General features: G+C 41.5%; 1 protein-coding gene across 5 annotated transcripts in view; it reads left to right on the top strand.

The window, feature by feature from the left end:
* The window catches only part of mad1l1 (mitotic arrest deficient 1 like 1), a 924,959-nt gene that overhangs the window by 78,397 nt on the left and 821,947 nt on the right, over positions 1-24,615 (top strand). For 4 of the 5 annotated variants that reach the window (XM_080206477.1, XM_080206475.1, XM_080206476.1 and 1 more), the window contains exon 10: positions 5,232-5,318. The exons of the other annotated variant lie outside the window; for it this stretch is intronic. In XM_080206477.1, the coding sequence (XP_080062603.1) occupies positions 5,232-5,318 (87 nt within the window). The remainder of the gene's footprint in view (positions 1-5,231; positions 5,319-24,615) is intronic. 5 annotated transcript variants of the gene reach the window in all.

Below are 24,615 nucleotides of genomic sequence, written 5' to 3'. Positions count from 1 at the left end.
AACAGTTGAGGCCCCAGCACCGATCCCTGCGGCACGCCACTAGTCACCGACTGCCAACTGGAAAAGCACCCATTTAATCTGACTCTCTGCTTTCCGTTAGATAGCCAATCCTTAATCCACGTTAACACTTTGCCCCCAACTCCGTGTATCTTAATCTTCTGCAGCAACCTTTTGTGTGGCACCTTATCGAATGCCTTCTGGAAATCTAAATGCACCGCATCCACCGGTTCCCTTCTGTCAACTGCGCTTGTTATATCTTCATAAAATTCCAGTAAATTTGTCAAACATGACTTTCCCTTCATGAATCTATGCTGCGTCTGCTTGATTGAAGCATTCTTTTCCAGGTGTCCTGCTATTTCTTCCTTATTGATAGATTCCAGCATTTTCCCAACTACGGATGTTAAGCTAACCGGCCTGTAGTTACGTGCCTTTTGTCTACCTCCCTTTTTAAACAGTGGCATTACATTAGCTGTTTTCTGATCAGCTGGCACCTCGCCAGAGTCCAGTGAATTTTGATAAATTACAACCAATGCATCTGCTATTACTTCTGCCGTTTCTTTTAGTACCCTGGGATGCATGCCATCTGGACCCGGGGACTTGTCTACCTTTAGTCCCATTAGCCTACCTAGCACTACCTCATTAGTAATAGTGACACCCCCTACAGTCCCATGACCATCAATTATCGGTATGTTATTTGTGTCCTCCACTGTGAAGACTGACACAAAAAACTTGTTTAAAGCCTTGGCCATTTCATTGTTTCCCATTATTAAATCTCCCTTCTCATCTTCTAGGGGTCCAACGTTTACTTTAGCCACTCTTTTCCATTTTATATATTTGTAAAAACTTTTACTATCAGTTTTTATATTTTGTGCTAGTTTACTTTCATAATCTATCTTTCTTTTATTGCTTTCTTAGTAGTTCTTTGTTGTTTTTTAAAGCTTTCCCAGTCTTCTAGTTCTCTACTAATTTTGGCCACTCTGTATGCATTGGTTTTTAATTTGATACTCTCCTTTATTTCCTTAGTTATCCATGGCTGGTTATCCCTTTTATTACATTCCTCCTTTTTCACTGGAGTATATTTTTGCTGAGTACTGAGAAAAATCTCGTCAAAAATCCTCCACTGTTCCTCAACTGCCCCACCAACTAGTCTGTGTTCCCTGTCTACATTAGCCAACTCTATCCTCATCCTATAGTACTCCCCCTTGTTCAAGCAGAGGACGCTGGTTTGGGACCCTACTTTCTCACTCTTCACCGAATTAGAAATTCAACCATACTGTGATCACTGATTCCAAGCGGATCCCCCACAAGGAGATCATTAATTTTACCTGTCTCATTACACAGGACCAGATCCAAGATGGCTCACTCCCTCATAGGTTCTGTAACAAACTGTTCGAGGGAATTAGCTCAACAGCATTCTAAGAACTTTTCCTCAAGTCCACTGCTTCCGACTTGAGTTGACCAATCAATGCGGAAATTAAAATCCCCCATGATTATTGCTGTACTGTTTTTACATGCATCTGTTATTTGTTTGTTTATAGCCCGCCCCACCTCGAAGTTATTATTTGGGGGCCTATAGACTACACCCACCAGCGACTTTACTATTCCTTATCTCCACCCACATTGATTCCACATTTTGCTCCTTAGAGCCTATATTGTCTCTCGCTACCGCCCTGATGTTATCCTTAATTAACAGAGCTACCCCACCTCCTTTTCCTTCCTGTCTATCCTTCCGAATTGTCTGATACCCTGTTGGATCTAATAAACCTGTTGGACTTTAACCTGGTGTTGTTAGACTTCTTACTGTGCTTACCCCAGACCAACACCGGCATCTCCACAATATGACCATCCCTGTAACCCAGTACACCTACCATTGCTAATCCAACTAACCTACACATCTCAGAACTAATTAAATCACATTTGACCAATTCTCCCTGGGTTTCCTCCCACAGTCCAAAGGTGTGCAGGTAGGTGGATTGACAGTGCTGAGTTGCTCTTGGTGTCCTAAGATGTGTATTTTAGATGGATTAGCCATGGTAAATGTGTGGGGTTATGGGGCTAGGTTTGGGGAAAGGGACTGGAGCCGGTGCAGTCTTGGTGGGCCGAATGGCTGCCCTCTGCACTGTAGGAATTCTAAGGTTTGATGAAACGTGCAGAGAAGTCATTTTCCAGCATTTCTGCAGCTTGAAGGAGAGTTCTATTTTAATCACAGCCTGCATCATTCTTCTTGGGATAAGTGGATCATCTTAAAGATGTAAATGAATATTGGACTCTGTTGTGATAGAAAATTCAATTTGGTAACCTTTTGATCAACTCTTATGGTTATTTAAGATATGAAAGTACAATTGTGTGACATATTGATGTCATGCTAATGGAGAAATTGATCATTTTGAAGATGCTAAGCCCCTCAATTTCCAGTATGTTATATTCACCTATATTCATGTAATCTTTTATTAAGTACCGCATCCTTGACAAGCATAACTGAGTGTATCTGATATGAAATAAGCTGTAGCTTTAGTGTATGTGAAGAAAACTTAGCTATCATACCAATTGTGTTCAGCTGTTAAAAAAACTGCATATGTGAGCAGAATCATTTCCCTAAGCTAATGCATATGAAAAGCATTATGCTAAATGTTTTTTGAGAAATTTTGTTATGATAAAATGCTTTATAATTGCAACATTTTAAAAAGTGAAATTCCATAACGTGGGAGACACACAGTTACTTATATTTTTATAGATTCTGAGACAAACTTGAAACAAGCAAGTTAGAAATTGAGAATACCCAAACCCAGTTAAACTCAGTCAGGTTTGCTATTAAATGCAAATATGTGGCAGGCACGAACTCACTCAATGTCTGCTATGTTCAGTTGAAAGATGTACAATTAAACAAATTCCCAAGCTACGGTATGTACATTTCAAAATTGTGCCAACAAATTGGCCATTTAAACCAAGCATTTCAGGGCAAATACTTTGATCTCTTGTTAATTTTTTCTTTTTGGAGTACACATTTAATCATCAGGGTTAGGAAGCTTTATTATTACTATTAATGAATGTAAACCAGTATCACAGAAAAGCAACTCAACTGAATAAATGTTAATAACAAGAATGGCTACAATTTTCTGAATAAATTAGAATGTTGATAGATCAGGCCAAGTGATTGTTCACTGAACTGAAAAAGTTGTAATTATTTAATTTGGGTAATCTCCTTGAAGTGCTTTGGATTTAAAGGTTTCCTATGTTCAGAGGGTTTTCCTATGAACACTAGAAAAGCCATTTTCTCCTAATCTCACTTATATAATATCTGCAGAAACTTGTTAAATTGAAGATTTAGAAATTGCAGTGTGCTAGAAAGAAAAATATAGCTATTCGGCTATTATGTACTTCGCACTCGCACTCTTGAAAACCAGACAGAGGCTCTTGAAGTTTCAGACAATGGCTTTAACGCGGGCTACAGTATGGGCTGACCACAATGCCCCAAATATTGGTTCACCAGGGAGAGCTTCAATTCAGGAACTAAACAGTTATTTATAGTTAAGATCCACTTCCAAGAAATTAGCATATACCAATCAAAGATTCCACATTGACGCAGAAGCTATGGCATGTTTGCATAAGGGTATCGTTGTCCAAATACAAGTTGTGCCTGTCTTCCTAATTATATCATCATGCAATTATTGCCATATGTCTGACCAATGGTGTAACAATCTTCATCTCTCCCATTTTCATTGTCCCTTGTTCTAATGGACAAGCATGAGCTGTAGCTGCACATCATTTAATTGAATGGTCCTTGACTCTTATCTGGGTCTGCTGTGGTTTTTTCTCAGCTTTACCTGTATGACTAAGTTACAGCTTATGTGGTTTTTAAACAAGTGATTATTAACCTTTTCGGTATGCTACGGAAGGTGCTTGTTACCTATGAAGTGACTGACTTTCCACTATCTGTGTGAAAGGATTGCAGCACATTGTATTAATGAAAGTGAAAAGAATACTTGAAATTCTCAGCAAATGCCATGATGCCTGAGGATTTCTTGAGGGAAACCGTAACACTAAAATGGAACATTTTGTGTGTTCTTTAATGTGAAGTTACCTGCCGATTATGTTTCCCTGAACTTGTGATCTGCTATATTGAAATAGCTTACTGGCTTTTTGAGACATTAGTATTTTAGTAGTGCCAAATTAAAATGCTTTATCCAAAACGAGGATAATCTTGCTATGTTGTAGTGTGGCTACTGATGCAAATAACATGCATGGATCATGATGGTTATGTAGCACTCCCTTGAATTGGTGACTGATTTTCTCACCTAATGAATGTCCCTTTAAGATTACAGCACAAGGTTTTGCCAATGCCACCGTATCACAATTATTTATACTTTGTTTACAGGTTTTAAAAATTATATTAATGACCTTTGTTATCTATAGTTGAGATTTGAAGAAGCTATTTGTGAATTTTTAAAAAGTTTTAAATGAGTAATGCATGAAAATATACAAAATTTTAAAACATCTATTTTAGATCAGAACCTCAAGGTATATTATTGGGGACTTGGCCCCAACTATTTTTTTTTATTTTGGCATTAGTGTGAGGATGAGGTGTTTTATTCCAGGTATGATTCAATTAATCCACTAGGAAACTTCTATCAAAACACTGTATTCAACAAACGTAATTTAAATATAACTAATTAATTAGCTTAACTTTTACCAATTGAAATACACTAAGCTATCTCTATTAATTCCAATTTAAATAATGTTCTTCATAGATTTATACTCCTCTACAAAAATCAGTTAGCAAAAAACACAGGCTTAAGTGCTTTTCCTTTTTAGAACCATTTAACACTTCAGGAGAGAGATACAAAGAGGCACCTATCTTTTGAAACTCATACAGCAGCCACCAGAGAGTGAGAGAAAAACATATCTTGTTTCTTTCAGGATCAAACAGAAAACTAAACTGTTTTTCCCTGTAACCTTAGCTCTGCCCGTTCACATGAACCTGAAACTCCAGGGGAAAAACCAAAAATGCATTAGCTCAGACTAAAACACACACCCCATTATCTAGGATCAATTATTCTGCCTTCTCAGCATGGGGCTACCTGGCTTGCAGTCAGATCGGCATCAGCTAAACCAGAGATGAATTTTAAACATATTCCCCCCACCCCTTACCCGCAAAGGAATTGATATAAATACATTTCTCAAAGGCATAATATCGTCACATTTACTTGATTCTTTTTCTGCTTATTTTTCAGGAGCCCTGAAGATCTTTCACGAGAAATTATTCTGTTACAACAACGTGAACTTGCCCTTCAGCAACAGAACTCTGCTGTCACTACCAGGTGAGCAGAGTTCTGCGATTCGTAGTGAATGTTAGTTCTTAAGTTTCTAGATAAACCAAATGATTGCAGTGTTTTCCTTCTGGAGTATGATAAATAAGCAAGATAAATATTTCTGTACAACTCACGAGATTTAAAGTTGCATGTGCTTTGTGTTTCTGGGCTTACTTACATGGGATACAGAATTTATTGTGCATGACTAAACCAATTCCTTTCCCTTTTTAAATTAGTTTAAGTCAGCCTGATGATCAGCTATTGTTAGTTGTGCTATGATTATCAAATCGGCATGGAAGGTCGATTGTGCTGCTCATCAACCCATAAAAACAACTTTCATGACACTAAACCCACCTCCCAAAAATTCATCGCCAAAACCATTGCAAGGAGTAAGAACTCCTGAATGAATGTGCATAGGATTGGCTGAATGAAACCATCATGTGCTGTGGGGTGAATTCTGTTGATTTTTGACAGAATGAGAGATTTTTATTCACTTGACAAAAATTGATTAGGCCATCAGTAGGAACATTTTTCTGAAGTGAATAAAACTCTGAAAAGATGGTACAAATCATTATATGCAGACAGATGTTAAGTTTACAATTCTGAAACTGGAATTCTTCTGATAGTCTTATGTTGTCTTCTATTAGAAGTCCGTCCTTTTAAATGTAAAGTTGAAGCAACTATTATTTCAATTGTGCTTTGTATATGTGTAATTATAGTAATTGTAACAAATCTTAGCAGCATTTACTAACATCAGTATTTGCCAATTTTTATTTACTTGAATACCTTTGATCCTATTCTGTGGTGTTTGGAATATGAGCTGCCCATCAACTTCTTGGTTTTGGGCTTTGGTGCTAACTCAACCTTTAATAGGACCTAATGTCTTTAGAAATTAAGTGAGAACGGAAGTTTTGACCCAAAAGTTCAGATTTCTCACCACTTTCCTAGTATCAGAGAGGCTACGGAACAGCGAGCACTTAAGTCAAGCTTTTTTTAAAAAAGAATAAATTCTTATACTTACAGTTGTCATTGCTAAAGCGCACTCAGACTTTCAAACAAAGCATAAATTTTTGTTTTTTGGCTTTGAAGTTACTGTCTAATTTTTATTTAAATGGAATAATTCACGTGTATATTTTTCCTTTAAGTGTGGGTTTTCTGATACCTAGAACACTACAGCACAAACAGGCCCTTCGGTCCACAAGTTGTGCCGATCACATCCATACATACCAAGCCATAGAACTATCTGTAAATCCCAATCCCATTAGATCCCATGTACTCATCCAGAAGTCTTTTAAAAGACCCCAGCGAGTTCGCCTCTACCACCACCGACAGCAGCCGATTCCACTCACTCACCACCCTCTGAGTGAAAAACTCACCCCTAACATCTCCTCTGTACTTGCTTCCCAGCACCTTAAACCTGTGTCCTCTCGTAGCGATCATTTCAGCCCTGGGAAATAGCATCCGAGAATCCACCCTATCTATTCCTCTCAACATTTTATAAACCTCTATCAGGTCGCCTCTCTACCTTCGTCTCTCCAGGGAGAAGAGACCTAGCTCCCTCAACCTATCTTCATAAGGCATGCCTCCCAATCCAGGCAACATCCTTGTAAATGTCCTCTGCACGCTCTCAGTAGCTTCCACATCCTTCCTGTAGTGAGAACTGCGCACAGTACTCCCAAGTGGGGTCTGACAAGGGTCTTATAAAGTTGCAGCATTACCTCCCGATTCCTAAACTCAGTCCCTTGACTAATGAAGGCCAGTACACCATGCGCCTTCTTGACCACATCCTCCACCTGCGAGGGCGATTTAAGAGTCCTATGGACCTGGACCCCAAGATCCTTCTGCTCTTCAACCTAGCTAAGACTCCCACCCTTGATACTCCTGCATCCCGTTGGTCCTGCCAAAATGGACCACTACATATTTATCCGCGTTCAAGTCCATCTGCCACTTCTCCGCCCAGTCTTGCATCCTATCTATGTCACGCTGCAACTTCTGACATCCCTCCAGACTATCCACAGCACCACCAACCTTCGTATCGTCGGCGAACTTACGAACCCATCCCTCCACTTCCTCATCCAGGTCATTTATGAAAATGACAAACAGCAAGGGTCCTAGAACAGATCCCTGGGGCACTCCACTGGTGACCAACCTCCATGCAGAAAAAGACCCATCCACAACCACTCTCTGCCTGCTGCAGGCAAAAAGTCTGACAACACCAGGTTTTAGTTCAACCGATTTATTTGATAGTAAACTCACAAGCTTTCGAGATTTCCCTCTTCGTCAGGTGAATGGAGAGTTCTGGCCAGAACCCTCCATTCACCTGACGAAGAGGGAAATCTCAAAAGCTTGTGAGTTTACTATCAAATAAATTGGTTGGACTAAAACCTGGTGTTGTCAGACTTTTTACTGTGTTTACCCCAGTCCAACGCCAGCACATCGACATCATTTCTGCAGGCAAGCCAGTTTTGGATCCACAAGCCCCTTGGATACCATGCGCTCTCACCTTCTCAAGAATACCTTTGTGCTATTTTACTGAATGGCGTATCTTCAAACGTTCCCCATAAGAGGTGTTTAAAAAAAGACATGAAGCAGAAAACATGAATACTTATCATTGGAAAATGCTGCAGAGACTAGTAAAACCTAATGATCTTTGTTCCAGCATTAAATGCTCGTTATCACTTCCTACTGATCCTTGTGTGTTTTGAGTTTACTTGAGCGAGTGAGTATTGAGGAAAAGTACTTGCAGGGCACAATCTTCAGGGCTCTTCATACCAGTGGGATCTTGTGGTCCTATTGATGGCGCACCCCTGCCACGTATTTCCCAGTGACATGGGGTGGAATCAGTGACAAATCTCATTTACAGCGGCAGGACCAGAAAATCCAGTGGCTACCTAACTGCGCATTACCACCCACTGCTGAGAAAAATGCTACAGAGAGGCCAGAGAATCCCAGCGATAGTTTGGTAAAGCCATTGCCTCATATTACTGCACTATTAGTTCTGTGCTGATAGTTGAAATAATAGTTGAATCCAGTAACTGCAGAGAGTTTGCTTTGCACTGCTTTGGGCATTATTTTATTTCTTATTTGTGGTAAAGGATTTTTAATACACTTCAAATATCTACCAGAGATGACAAATTTTTGATATTAGGATTTTGGAGTTCCACCATTCTAAATATGACTCAATCTCGGTCTTTTATAATCCAAATGGGGCTGAACAATTGAAAGTGCAAGTGTTGGTGAGAGGTGAAAGTAATGCTGAGTTGTGATTGGAAGAGCAGTAAGTTTGGTAGAGACAGAATCTGTGAGGGGATGCTTCTCCAATCACATGTTATTTCTCTGCCATGCTCACTGCTCCAGTTACAGATTCCCTCCCTACTGCTCTTGTTGCTCCCCCTGAGACAGCACCTACAGTTTAGAGCGGCAGAAAAGGTGGAAAGGAACCTGTGATTGGAAGTTGAGGAGCAATCTGGCTGGTCCTTCTGCTGCCAAATAGGAGACTTTCAGTTATGCTCTTACCAAAGTACCCAGGCAAGTTGTGGTGAGGGTATGTATGGGGCCAGAATTGGGCTCCTGTACTAGGATGAATGTTGCTTTGCATGTGCAATGCTTCCTTCACTCAAGTGTGGAAACACTCTGGGATTGTCATTGCAACACCCAGGGAATCTATATTTAGTTTAAGGGGACTCAGTGCCCCATCTTTTGAACACGGGACTATGATCACCCGAGTGATATTTAAAATTGTAAGGGAGGGATGATGTACATTTGCAAAATAACCCTCATTTCCACAATGTTATGTCAAACTGACCCTTGAATGAGTTGATTCTTGGTTGCAGCATAGTTCCACTGAATTAGTTGAGATCCATCGGTTCCGCGGAGATGCGCAATTGAACCTGGGAACTTTCTGGCTCATGAAACTAGTGGATAGATTGCTAGGCCTTCAGTATCTTGACTGCTGTCTTTTAAGTAAATAAACTTGTGGTCATGGAAGGGAAGACAATAACAAACAAAATAAATGATCAGCCATTCAGAAATTTTTTTGGTCTGTCTCTATAAATTGCTTCTTGTGCCTGCCTGATTTGTTTCATTGTGTCAAATTGTAGAAATTACAAATGAATCTGATCTTAGTTTATTATTGTAAATTGGGAATTGTATTAGAATCCAAAATTGAGGACGATGTCAAGAAACAAAGGAAGAATGGTGTCCTGACTTTTCAGATAGTAACCTTAATTCATGGGTCGAATAATTTCATCTATTTGAATTGGCTTAGAAGTATTTGTATTTCACTACAGATCATAAAAAGTGCTGCAATTTTCCAGCTCCATAAGCTTTGAGCAATAAAGTGTGCATGATTCCTCGTCTCAAAAAACTTTTGGACCTTTTTGTCCTAGACCGCTTTCATCTTGTATGCATGCTTTTCTCATCCAACTTTGAAAGTGCAAACATCTGTGGTTAGTGAACTCATTGGGTCTGTTCAAGATTTACTTTATCAAAAGCATTTTAAAGTAACTAGTACTAACGAAAGAATAAAAAACTAACTTCAAAAATAACATAGATGACATTCATCAGCACGTTCTCTAGGCTCCTTTCCCCACTTATCTCAAATTGCAAAGCACTCTACTTTTATAATTGATTTTAACCTTGGATTTCAAGAGAAATACCTTTTGCTTACCCTGTCATTTTTCAGCATATTTCAGAGATAATTTTCTCTCAGTTTTTTCCTTTTCTACTGTAAAAAAAAACAAGACTTGAGCATTTTTAATAAAAGAGCAAGTTTAAAATAGTTATTGAACAACATCTGCTAAATACATTCCTCATTTGACAGCTGTGAGGATCTTGGCGGATTGCAAAGAAAGGAAAATAGCTCTGCAAACCTTAATATAGGTCAGCACTGTCTTCAAAGCATCTTAGTAACCAGTGTACTGCTCCAATTCAAGCAAATATCAGGGCACCTCAGCTGTTGTATTGAGGTGCACAGCTGTAGATTATGAATGTAAATATCAGTGTAAAATAAATTAGTGACTGATTAAAATATGCATAAACACTGCTTTGTTGATAATTAAGTGCCAACGATAAAATATTGGGTCACTAACCAATGTAAATATGCATTTGTTTGTCAGCATCTAATGTATAAATCAGCATGTACGTCAACTTGCAAATCCTATCTGACATTAAACATTTTTAAGAATAATGTTTTCAACTTGATATCAATGGGTAGCATGGTGGCACAGTGGTTAGCATTGCTGCCTCACAGCACCAGGGACACTAGTTCAATTCCGGTTTTGGGTGATTGTGTGGAGTTTGCACATTCTCCCTGTGTCTGTATGAGTTTCTACAGGGTGCTCTGGATTCATCCCACAGTTCACATGTGCAGGTTGGGTGGATTGTCCGTGCTAAATTGCCCCTTAGTGTCCCAATATGTATAGGGAGTTTAGCAGGGTAAATTTGTGGGGTTACAGGGAAAGGGCCTGGATAAGATGCTCTATCAGAGAGTTGGTGCAGACTCGATGGGTTGAATAGCCTCCTTCTGCACTGTAGATTCTATGATGAAACTCAATATGCCTCTGAACTTGACTCCTCAGATTGCCATTTTGGGTTGAATCTGGAGGTATGCAACTTTGGTGCTGCCTTGAATTCTGTATTTCTTTGTATTTTTTCTTTGTATCTTCTCTGTTGGTAAGACTGATTCTCTCTTGGTGGAATTTTGCCGACATATATCCATGTCACTCTTCTACTCAGAAATTGGCTGCTTCGTCATCTTAAGGGTAGACGTCATCAGTGCTGCTTGCCAAGCTACTTATTTGCACTGTGCAACTGTGTCCACGTTGGCATTCAATCTGCACACCAATCAATCTGTTCTTTAGAATCTCTGCTGGTACTTTGTGGTTTACTGAATATATTTCAAGAATTTTTTTTCCCTTCTACGGCTCATTCTCCCCTTCCTTGAATCATAATCTCCAGCTGGACATCCACATATGCCGCTTCTGCTCTTCTGATGCCTGTTTACTATTTTGTTTGTTGCTTTCTCTGATATTTTAGTGATACATTGTGTTACTTTCACCTGGCCTTAAAAGATGCTTTCCCCCTTTTCCTCCCGCTCCCCTCTGCCCTTATTGATGTCCACCATTCTTTGTTAAAGACATCTGAGTTATTTCATTGAATATTATTGCTGCAATGGGTTTCCAAGATTTAAGCTCATGACGAAATTGACCTCCACAGCCAAACCTTTTTGGATCCCAAAACTTGAATTTATGCTCAATCTGGATTATTCTGCGTAGGGTAAACAATGTTATCACATGTACCAGAACCAATACAGTCAAAGCCCACATGCTCCAGATTTCACTTAGTCAATGAAGATGTACAATTATAAAGAAGCAAAGGTAAAGCAGAAGGTTAAAAAAATGTGTACTTAATTGTCATGATTGATTTAGAGGCATTATTTAAAAAAAAGGCAAGATAATCTTAATTAAAACGCACTCTGTTCTGTTTGAGGAGATCATCTCACCATGACAATCCGTAAATTTAATTGGATTATGTGAACAGCCAAAAGACTTGAAAACTTGCCATGCTTATCCTAGATTCAAGTAATTTTTAACTGCAAAGCTATTGATGAAGATTTGAGTAAAGGCACAATTGCAGTAGTTGGCTCAAATATCATATTACCCATATCTTTACTGGAAAATGCTGCTTTTACCACTTTGCACACTTGGCAAAGTTTTGAAATGTAGAGTTAAATTTTAATGGATCTGCTATTTGGAATAATGATAGAATTTCTTGTCTCAGTGGTGGCCATACTTGCAGTAACAAATCAGAAACTTGAAATGCCTGGCTAACCAATGACATTTAACTGTTTATGGACAGATGTTAGCAAAGGCAGATTCAGTTTTTTATTATCTCCCTTTCAGTCTCTTGTACGTTTCCTTGTAGTTGGTCTTTGGTACCTTTAACTTTGTTTTATTGTGTGTCTTTGTTTTCCTAATCTCTTACACTAGGAGAATAAAAGATTTGATCTTCATTCTGCATAATATCAACAGATAGAGTTCTATAAAATGGCTAGTTTTCTCCTTCAAACTATCCTGCTATAATGTTTCCATTTTGGAAATATTGTGTTGATTCTGCTATGGCTCTTAGCAAGTAAAGATGTCCTGGGGTCACAAGTGAAACCTGATAAAGAACCAAGATTTGAGAGATGGAGGTAAATGAAATAGAAAGAGAGAATATAGGAAAAACTTTTAAAGGACTGATAACGAGGACAGCAGCAAGCTACGCCATTATTTGCTCCTATAGTGTTTACTTCGGAGGAGCTTTACTTAAATATTTCTGTTGACTGCAAAGAACAATAAAACACGGGGACAGGCCCTTCAGCCCACTGAACCTACACTGATAGGCAGTATCTATTCCTCTGTTTGTTATCTATTCATATGTCTATCAAGATCAACCTTGAATGTTGCTAACATGCCTCTTTCAACCACTTCCACTAGCAGTGCGCTCCAGGCACCCACCACTCTCTAAAACTTTCTTCACATGTCTCCCTTGAACTTAACACCTCGCACTTTAAACCTGTGCCCTATTGTTGTTGATCTTTCCATCCTGGAGAAATAAAACCTTTGACTATCCACCCTGTCTATGCCCCTCATAATTTTGTTGACTTCTATCAGGTTGCCCTTTAGCATCTGTCTTTTCAAACTCTCCAAACTCTCCTTGTTGTACCTAAATTCTCCAAACCAGGCAACATTCTGGTAAACCTCCTTTGCATCCTGTCCAAAGCATCCATGTCCTTCTGCTAGTGTGGTGACCAAATATGAATGAAACGGTTGAAATATCATTCTGAATGCTATTCTGAAATTACATCACTCAGCCAGTCAATGTTATAAATATTGAATGTGCAGGATAAGACATTGAGAATTTTTAATATTTTTTATTCATTTTGCATCATGTAAAATGTTGACGCAGTATATCTGTAGATGAATATTTTTCTTTATACTGCATATCTATATAAGTGTATTATTACAATTGAAATTGCAACTAGATGTTTTCTAGTTCCCGTCCCAGGGATAAATTGGCTCAGGAACTATATTAAAAATAAAATCTATTACACGTTCAATAACATTGGTTATCCTTGTTGCACAGTTCCTTGTATTTGTAATGAGAATTTAAAATGCATTGAGATTGGGCAATTTTTTATCGCTAAGAAAAATAGTGTTTGAAATTGCATTGTTAGCTGGGTGATTTTTCTTTATTTATTGCGCTCAAAATGTCAGCAAGCTGCTTATGGCAGTTCAGGAAGATTGAGTTCAGTTGTGTATAAGCCATCAGAAATATATTAAAAAAACACCATAAAGAAGAATGCATTGTGACATTTTGAATTGGTGTTTTTGTTTGTATGACTTATTTTGTAGGATTTAGAATATTTTTAGCTTGGTTTGTGCAGGAAATTATTTACTGTGTAGTTATGTTACATATGTGATGATGTAAATTCCCTTTGTTTTGAGAATGATTAAGATGCCATTTTTGCTGAGAAAATGAAATTGAAGTGTGGGCTGGGCGGTGGGGGCGTGTGTAGGCACGGTAGCACAGTGTTTAGTACTGCTGCTTCACAGAGCCGGGGACCCAGGTTTGATTCCCACCTTGGCTCACTGTCTGTGTGGAGTTTGCATGCTCTCCCTGTGTCTGTGTGGATTTCTTTGGGGTGCTCCGGTTTCCTCCCACATTCTGAAAGACATACTGATTAGGTACATTGACCCGAACAGGCGCCAGACTGTGGCGAAATTCCTAGGGGAATTTTACAGTAACTTCATTGCAGTGTTAATGTAAGCCTTACTTGTGACTAATAAATAAACATTAGGAGGAAGAGAAGGAGAAGGCACCTGTTTGGTCATGCCATCAGCACTACCATGCAACCTATACATCCATGTAATGCTCATTCAAAATTTGCATCTAACTTTTCTGAATATTTTAGTCAGAATAAACTCTATGGACAGTTGGAAACAATATATTTCCTTATACTGCTGATTATAATTAATAAGGAAGAATTTTAGTCACCTGGGGGACATAATTAAGTATGGCAAGAAATGAAAAATGCTGGCAGTTCACAGGAAGTCCAACAGCATCAGAGAGCAGATGCTTCATCGGAAGTGAATGCTTGAACATCAACAACCCTTTTATTGGATTGAATAAAAAAAAATGGGGTGTGTGATTGTAGGCAAAGAGAAAAGAAGTGTTAGAATAATGACTTGAGGCAGGCAGTTAATGGCTAGAGAGAATTGACAACTTAAATGAAAGACAAGAACAACTAAAAGAACAAAAGTCCATAAAAATAGCTGCAGCATTTGAAAAAAGCATGGGAAAATTGGAAGCACAAAATCTCCTCAAATGAAGGGGAATGAAATGAATGAGTGAAATGGCTTGAGGTTGGGGAGAGGGAGCCAAGGTCCAGAGTTGTAAAAATTATTGTTGTGATTGAGCTGCAGAATGCCGAGGGGACAGATGAAATACTTTTACTTTTCATGGTTCTTAGAACATAGCACAGTACAGCACAGTATGCAGGATACAGCACAGTACAGGCCCTTTGGCCCTTGATGTGCCGCGTTATGTCCAAACCCAAAATGTCCAATCCCACTCCCTATCATTCTGGTGTGCTCCATTTGCCTATCCAATAACCGCTTGAAAGTTCCTAAAGTGTCTGGCTCCACTATCACAGCAGGCAGTGCATTCCAACCCCAACCACTCTCTGAGTAAAGAACTACCTCGGATATCCCTCCTATATCTCCCACCATGAACCTTATAGTTATGCCCCCTAGTAACAGCTACATCCACCTGAGGAAATAGTCTCTGAACATTCATTCTATCTATCCCCTTCATCATTTTATAAACTTCTATTAAGTCGCCTCTCATCCTTCTCTGCTTGAAAGAGAAATGCCCCAGCTTCCTCAACCTTTCCTCGTAAGGCCTACCCTCCAAACCAGGCAGCATCCTGGTAAATCTTCTCTGCACTCTCTCCAGTGCTTCCACATTCTTATAGTGAGGTGACTAGAACTGCACACACTATTTCAAATGTGGTCTCACAAAGCCCTGTACAGTTGCAGCGTAACCCCACAGCTTTTAAACTCAAACCCCCTATTAATAAACGCTAACACACTCTAGGCTTCTTCACGGCTCTATCCATTTGAGTGGCAACTGTCAGAGGTCTGTGGACATGAACCCCAAGATCTCTTGGTTCTTCCACATTCCTCAGAACCCTGCCGTTGACTCTGTAATCCACATTCAAGTTTGTCCTACCGAAATGAATCACCTTGCGCTTAGCAGGGTTAAACTCCATCTGCTACTTTTCGGCCCAGTTCTGCATCCTATCAATGTCTCTTCGCAGCCTACAAGAGCCCTCCATCTCATTCACTACTCCACCAATCTTGGTATCATCAGCAAATTTACTGACTCGCCCTTCAGCCCCCTCTTCCAAGTCATTGATAAAAATCACAAATAACAGAGGATCCAGCATTGATCCCTGTAGTACACCGCTGACCTCCAGTCTGAAAATTTTCCCTCCGCCATCACCCTCTGTCTTCTATGAGATAGCCAGTTACTTATCCAATTGGCCAAATTTCCTTCTATCCCACACCTCCTTACTTTCTTCATGAGCCTATCATGGGGAACCTTATCAAATGCCTTATTAAAATCCATGTATATGACATCAACTGTCTACCTTCATCGACAGACTTAGTTACCTTCTCAAAGAATTCAATCAAATTTGTGAGGCAAGACTTATCCCTCATGAATCTGTGCTGATTATCCCGGATTAAGCTGCATTTTTCCCAATGGTCATAAATCCTATCCGTCAGGACCTTTTCCATTAACTTAGCGACCACCGAAGTAAGACTAACTGGCCTATAATTACCAGAGTCATTCCTGTTTCCTTTCTTGAAGAGGAGAACAACATTTGCCACTCTGCAGTCCTCTGGCACAATCCCCATGAACAGTGAGGACCCAAAGATCAAAGCTAAAGGCTCCGTAATCTCATCCTTCGCCTCCCAAAGTAGCCTCAGTTATATCCCATCTGGCCCAGGGGACTTATCGACCCTCAGATTTTTCAAAATTTCTTATACATCTTCCCTCAGAGCATCTATCTCCTCTATTCTATCAGCCTGTATCACACACACATCCACAAAAACATGGCCCCTTTCCTTAGTGAACACCGAAGAAAAGTATTCATTCAACGCCTCATCTATCTCTTCTGACCCCATGCACAAGTTCCTTGACTGGCGCTAGCCTCACCCTGGTCATTCTTTTACTTCTCACAAAAGAGTAAAAAGCCTTGGGGTTTTCCTTGATCCGACCTGCCAAGGACTTCTCATGCCCCCTCCTAGTTCTCCTAAGCCCTTTTTTAACTTATTCCTTGCTACCTTGTAACCCTGAAGCGACCCAACTGAACCTTGTTTTCTCATCCTTACATACACTTCCTTTCTCCTCTTGACAAGACATTCAACCTCCTTTGTGAACCATGGTTCCCTCGCTCAGCCGTTTCCTCTCTGCCTGACAGGGACATACTTATCAAGGACACGGAGTATTTGTTCCTTGAACAAGCTTCACTTTTCATTTGTGCCTTTACCTGACAGTGTCTGTTCCCATCTTATGCTCCCAAATTCTTGCCTAATCGCATCATAATTACCCCTGCCCCAATTATAAACCTTGCCTTGCTGTGTGACCTTATCCCCTTCCATTGCAATAATGAAAGACACCGAATTGTGGTCACTATCTCCAAAGTGCTCTCTCACAAACAAATCTAACATTTGGCCCAGTTCATTAGCTAGTACCAAGTCCAATGTGGCCCCACCTCTTGTCGGCTTATCCACATATTGTGTCAGGAAACCCTCCTGCACACATTTTACAGAAAATGCCCCATCCAAACTATTTGACTTATAAAGGTTCCAATCAATATTTGGAAAGTTAAAGTCACCCAAGATAACTACCCTGTGACCTCCACACCTATCCATAATCTGCTTTGCTATTTCCTCCTCCACATCTCTGCTACAATTTCAGGGCCTGTAGAAAACTCCTAACAATGTGACCCTCCTTTCCTATTTCTAACTTCAGCCCAAATTATGTCAGTAGGCGGTTCCCCCTCGAAATGCCTTTCAGTAGCCATTAAACTATTCTTGATTAACAAGGCTACTCCTCCATCTCTTTTACCACCCTCCCTACTCTTACTGAAACATCTATACCCTGGAACTGCCAACAACCATTCCTGTCCCTGTTATAACTATGTCTCCGTAATTGCCACAACATCGTATTCGCAAGTACCAATCCACGCTCCAAGTTCACCCACCTTATTCCTGATGCTCCTTGCATTGGAGTAGATACACTTCAACCCACCATCCTGTCTGCCTGTACACTCCTGTACACTGCGACCTTGATACCTTCCTCAGTACCTCACTACCCTTAACACTGGCTTCTGGACTACAGCTCGTTTTTCCACCCCCCCCCTGACAAATTAGTTTAAACCCCCCGAAAAGCCATAGCAAATTTCCCTCCCAGGATATTGGTGCCCCTTTGGTTCAGGTGCAAACCATCCTGTTTATACAGGTCCCACCTTCCCCAGAGTGTGCTCCAATTATCCATGTAAATGAAATCCTCCCTCCTACATCATCCCTGCAACCACATGTTTATCTGCACTCTCTCCCTGTTCCTCATCTTGCTCGCACATAGCACTGGCAACAAACCAGAGATGACAACATGCTTTGTGCTGGCTTTCAGTTTCCATCCTAGCTCCCTAAATTCCTGTTTTAAATCCTCATCCCTCCTCCTACCAATGTCGTTGGTACCGACGTGTACTACGACCTGCGACTGATCTCCCTCCCCCTTAAGGATCCTGAAAACACGGTCCGAGACGTCATGGACCCTGGTACCCGAGAGACAACATACCATCCGTGAGTCTGTTTTGCTGCTGCAGAATCTCCTATCTGTTCCTCTAACCCTTGTATCCCCAATAACAATTGCTGTCCTGCTCTCCCCCCTTCCATTCTGAGGCACACGGATGGACTCAGTGCTGGAGATCCGGTCACCTTGGCTTACCACTGGTAGGTCATCCCCTTCAACAGTATCCAATGCTGTATAGTTATTGCTGAGGGGAAACGACCACAGGGGATGCCTGCACTGACTCCTTCCTCCCAGCCCACCTCACTGTCACTCATCTATCTTTATTCTTCGGAGGATCTAAATCCCTGAAGCTTATATCTATGATCACCTCTGCCTCCCAAATGATCCGAAGTTCATCCAGCTCCAACACCAGTTCCCTAACACGGTTTATCAGGAGCTGGAGATGGGTGCAGTTCCCGCAGGTGAAATCAGCCAAGACACTGACAACATCCCTCACCTCAAACATTCTGCAGGAGGAACATTGCACTGCCTTTCCTGCCATTCCCTCCAGATAAAAAGAAAGATCTTGCCTGATATTCCCTTACCCCTGTTAGGTTAGAGGAAGAAACAAAAAGAAAAGAAAGGAGAAAGCTTACCTGCTCTCACTCCAAGTCCTTTGTTTTAGGTTAGAGGAGGGGGGAGAATGGGAGACTCTACGCATGAAGAAGTGTCTTGGGTTTCCTCCCCGTTCAAATTTGTTAGGCAAAAAAAACTTGGTAAGGAGTCTCACAACACCCGTTAAAGTCCAATCAGTTTGTTTGATGGTAATCCCAGAAGCTTTCGGAAACAGTGTTCCTTCGTCAGGTGTGTGAAAGGTTCTGATCAGAGAAGGGCATATAAAGTCACACACAGTTTATAGAATACTGATTAGAATGCAAGTCTTTACAGCAAATCTGCTATTCAAGTCTCAAAGATGCAGACAATGTGAGTGGAGGTAGCATTAGCATAGGTTAAAGAGATGTGTTTTGTCTCCGGACAGGACAGTAAGTGAGATTTTACAAGCCCAGGCAAGTCATGGGGGTTACAGATAGTGCGACATGAACCCAAGATCCCAGTTGAGGCCGTCCTCATGTGTGCGGAACTTGGCTATCAGTTTTTGCTCTGCAACTCTGCGCTGTCGTGTGTCGTGAAGGCCGCCTTGGAGAATGCTTACCCGAAAATCAGAGACCGAATGCCCGTGACCACTGAAGTGTTCCCCAACAGGAAGGGAACAGTCTTGCCTGGTGATTGTTGAGCAATGTTGATTCATCCGTTGTAGCGCCTGCATGGTCTCACCAATGTACCATGCTTTGGGACATCCTTTCCTGCAGCGTATTAGGTAGACAACGTTGGCCGAGTTGCAAGAGTATATGCCGTGTACCTGGCGGATGGTGTTCTCACGTGAGATGATGTCATCCATGTCGATGATCCGGTATGTCTTGCAGAGGTTGTTGTGGCAGGGTTGTGTGGTGTTGTAGTCACTGTTCTCCTGCAAACAACGATCTGTTTGAGGTTGTGCAGTTGTTTGAAGGCAAGAAGTGGGGGTGTGGGGATGGCCCTGGCGAGATGTTCATCTTCATCAATGAAGTGTTGAAGACTCTGGAGAAGATGTCATAGCTTCTCTGCTCCGGGGAAGTACTGGACAACGAAGGGTACTCTGTCCAGTATGTCCCGTGTTTGTCTTCTGAGGAGGTTGGTGTGGTTTTTCGCTGTGGCGTGTCGGAATTATCGATTGATGTGTTGAGTGCCATTTCCTGTTCTTATGAGGGCATCTTTCAGCATCTGCTGGAGGTGCCTGTCGCGATCCTCCTCATCTGAGCAGATCCTGTGTATACGGAGGGCTTGTGCGTAGGGGATGCCTACTTTAATGTGTTTAGGGTGAAAGCTGGATAAGTGGAGCATTGTGAGGTTATCTGTGGACTTGCGGTACAGTGAGGTGCTGAGGTGACCGTCCTTGATGGAGGTGCATGTGTCCAAGAATGCCACTGATTCCGGAGAATGGTCCATCGTGAGTCTGATGGTGGGATGGAACTTGTTGATGTCATCATATAGTTGTTTCAGTGATTGTTTACCATGAGTCCAAAGGAAGAAAATGTCATCGATGTATCTAGTGTATTCCATTGGTTGAAGATCCTGTGTGGTGAAGAAGTCTTGTTTGAGCCATTGCATGAAGGTGTTGGCATACTGAGCTGTGAATTTGGTCCCCATGACTGTTTTGTGTGTCTGGATGAAAAACTGGTTGTTGAAGGTGAAGACATTGTGGTCCAGGACGAAGCGGACGAGTTGTAAAATTGCACCTGGAAACTGGCAGTTGTCGGCGTTGAGTACCGAGGCAGTTGCAGCAATGCTATCGTTGTGAGGGATGTTGGTGTAGAGCGCTGAGACATCCATTGTGACGAGGAGTGTCCCTGGTTCAACTGCTCCATGTGTGCTGAGTTTCTGTAGGAAGTCCGTAGTGTCGCGACAAAAGCTGGGGGTTCTTTGTACAGTGGGTTTCAGGATGCCCTCGACGTCGCCGGAGAGGTTCTCGTACAGTGTCCCATTGCCTGATACGATGGAACGGCTGGGTGTGTTTGCCTTGTGTATCTTTGGGAGGCAGTAGAGATCTCCAATGCGGGGAGTACATGGAATGAGAGCATGGACGGTGCTCTGAAGGTCCGGATCAAAGGTCTTGATCAGATTGTTGAGTTGAAGGGTGTGTTCTTTGGTCGGATCTGTGGGTAACTGTCTGTAGTGTTCCTCATTGTTTAGTTGTCAATACACTTCTTTGCAGTAATCCGTTCTGTTCAGTATGACGATGGCCCCTCCTTTGCTGGTTTGATGACAATGTTGCGGTTGGTCTTGAGAGCATGGATGGCATTGCGTTGTGCTTGGGTGGAGTTTGGGGCTGTCTTGAGTGCGGTTGATGAATCTGGTGTTTAAGCACCATCATGGGATTACTGTCAAATAAACTGGTTGAACTCTAATCTGGTGTTGTGAGACTTATTACTGTGTTTACCCCAGTCCAACGCTGGGATCTCTACATCAAAAAAATACTTCCCAGGTCTCGCTGGGGCCTACTTCCGGTTTTACACTTCCGGCTACCTTAAAAAAAATTCCAAAAAAAGTAAGTTAAAAATCCCTCTTACCTATTAGCTCTCCTCACTTGAAGCACCTCTCTAGCTGCTCCTCTGGAATTCAGTTGGAACAGTGTTGGTGGTCAGAAATTGAAAAATGCATATCATGCCTTGTAATCTACATCCATTGCCTTTAGCTTAGAATCCCTACATTGCAGAAGAGGCTGTTTGGCCCAGCAGATCTGCACCATCTCTCTGATAGAGCATCTTATCCAAGCCTGCTCCTCATAACCCCACACATTTCCCATGACTAATTCATCTATACCACATATCTTGGAACACTAAGGAACAATTTAGCATGGCCAATTCACCTAATCTGCACATCTTTGGACTGTGGATGTAAAATGGAGCACCTGGAGGAAACCCACACAGACACTGGGCAAATGTGCAAATTCCACACAATCTCCCAAGGCCAGAATCAAACCTGGATCCCTGGAGCTATGAGGCAGCAGTGCTAACCACCGTTAAGCAAGTTACAATAAAGAAACCTTCTGGAATATAATAGCAAAATTAGCAAGATATTTGATTTGTTAAACCTTTATATTCAAATAGGTGTTCATAGAATTGTAGAATAATATGGCATGTGAGGGCTGTTTGTTCCATTGAGTCTATACTGACCCTCCTGAAGAGCGATCTAGTGAGTCTCTCTCTGGCTCTTTCTTCACATCACTGCGGTTATTTTTTTCTAGTATGTGCCCAATTCTCTTTAAAACAACTACTGAATTTGTTTCTGTCATGTTGTCAGACAGTGCAATGCATTCCAAATCCAAACCATTCTTGCTGATTATTTTGCCCCTCACCTTAAATCTATATAATTGACACTTTAGCTATTGGAAAAAGTTCTCTTTATTGGTCTCTATCTAAATTCATGATTTTAAATGCTTCTGTCAATTTTCCTCAAGTATTCTCTGCTCTAAGAAGAAAAACCACAACTACTTCTGTCTTTCCATTCAAGTAATCTCATCTGGAGCCTTTCTAGTAAACCTCTGAAGCCTTCATGTACACCCTGTAATGTGCAGTGACTATAGTTGGGTATAGAACATAAGAACATAAGAAATAGGAGCAGGAGCAGGAGTAGGCCATCTAGCCCTTCGAGCCTGCCCCGCCATTCAATAAGATCATGGCTGATCTGTCGCTGCTCAGTTCCACTTTCTATCCTAGTTGGGACTGAACTAGTGTTCTATATAGGTTTAGTATAAGTATCTATCGTTGCACTCCATAACTTCTACTTATAAAGCTCAGATTTAACAAGTACTTTGCTAACCTGACCTGACATCATCTGAGAATTGTGCACAAACCCACGAGATCTCTCTTCTTGCAAGCCTTTGAAAATTGTACCACTTAGTTTGTGTTATCTCTCCTTGTTCTTCCTAAATGTAATACCTCATGCTTTTCAGCATTGCAGTTCATCTGCCATGTAGTTGTTGATTCCACCAGCTATTTATGATGTTGAAACCTATTTCAATAAATCTACAGTTGAAACCATTTCTAAATTTTGGTGTCACCCACAGGTTTCAAAATTTTGCCTGTGTCCCCAAATTGAAATCATTTAATGTTTATCAAAAACAGTAGTGGTTCCAGTCCTGAACTTGGAAACATCACAGTATACCTCCATCTGGTTTGCAAAGCAGCCATTTACTATAACAGCTGGTCCAAAAATCCTCAGCAGGAGTTATCCCAATCCAAGAGGGATTCCCTGGGAAAGAGGCAAAAACAGTAAAAAGTCTGACAACACCAGGTTTTAGTCCAACCTATTTATTTGATAATATACTCGCAAGCTTTCGAGGGGTTACCCTCTTCGTCAGGTGAATGGAGAGTTCTGGCCTCAGACAGAGCATATAAAGCACAGACAGTTTAGAGATTACTGATTAAAATGCGAATCTTTACACCTAACCTGCTGTAGCGCTCTACACCAACATCCCCCACGACGATGGCATTGCTGCGACTGCATCAGTACTCAATGCTGACAACTGCCAGTTTCCAGATGCAATTTTACAACTCATCCGCTTTATCCTGGACCACAATGTCTTCACCTTCAACGACCAGTTTTTCATCCAGACACATGGAACAGCCATGGGGACCAAATTTGCGCCTCAATATGCCAACATCTTCATGCACAGGTTCGAACAAGACTTCTTCACTGCACAGAATCTTCAACCGATGCTGTACACTAGATACATCGATGACATTTTCTTCCTCTGGCCTCATGGTGAACAATCACTGAAACAACTATATGATGATATCAACAAATTCCACCCCACCATCAGACTCACCATGGACTATTCCCCAGAATCAGTTGCATTCTTGGACACACGCATCTCCATTAAGGACGGTCACCTCAGCACCTCACTGTACCGCAAGCCCACAGACAATCTCACAATGCTCCACTTCTCCAGTTTCCACCCTAAACATGTTAAAGAAGCCATTCCCTATGGACAAGCCCTCCGTATACACAGGATTTGCTCAGATGAGGAGGATCGTGACAGACACCTCCAGACCCTGAAAGATGCCCTCGTAAGAACAGGATATGGTGCTCGACTCATAGATCGGCAGTTTCGATGCGCCACAGCGAAAAACCGCACCGATCTCCTCAGAAGACAAACACGGGACACAGTGGACAGAGTTCCCTTCGTCGTCCAGTACTTCCCCGGAGCGGAGAAGCTACGACATCTTCTCCGGAGTCTTCAACATATCATTGATGAAGACGAACATCTCGCCAGGGCCATCCCCACACCCCCACTTCTTGCTTTCAGACAACCACACAACCTCAAACAGACCATTGTTCGCAGCAAACTACCCAGCCTTCAGGAGAACAGTGACCACAATACCACACAACCCTGTCACAGCAACCTCTGCAAGACATGCCGGATCATCGACATGGATAAAGACCTGAAGTGGCTGATAATGTGAGTGGTAGGAGCACTGATCACAGTTTAAAGAGATGTGTATTGTCTCCAGACAGTACAGTAAGTGAGGTTTTGCAAACCCAGGCAAGTCACGGGGGTTACAGATAGTGCGACATGAACCCAAGATCCCTGTTGAGACCGTCCTCATGTGTGCGGAACTTGGCTATCAGTCTCTGCTCAGCGACTCTGCGCTGTCGTGTGTTGTAAAGGCCACCTTGGAGAATGCATACCCGAAGGTCAGAGGCCAAATGCCCGTGACCACTGAAGTGTTCGCCAACAGGAAGGGAACAGTCTTGCCTGGTGATTGTTGAGCGATGTTCATTCATCCGTTGTCGTAGCGTCTGCATGGTCTCCCCAGTGTACCATGCGTCGGGACATCCTTTCTTGCAACGTATCAGT

The sequence above is a fragment of the Carcharhinus amblyrhynchos genome, chromosome 18, assembly GCF_965287045.1.
Source record: "Carcharhinus amblyrhynchos chromosome 18, sCarAmb.v2.hapA, whole genome shotgun sequence".
Lineage (NCBI taxonomy): Eukaryota > Metazoa > Chordata > Chondrichthyes > Carcharhiniformes > Carcharhinidae > Carcharhinus > Carcharhinus amblyrhynchos.
Note: the sequence above shows the minus strand (reverse complement) of the source record. Positions and strands in the feature narration are given on the sequence as shown.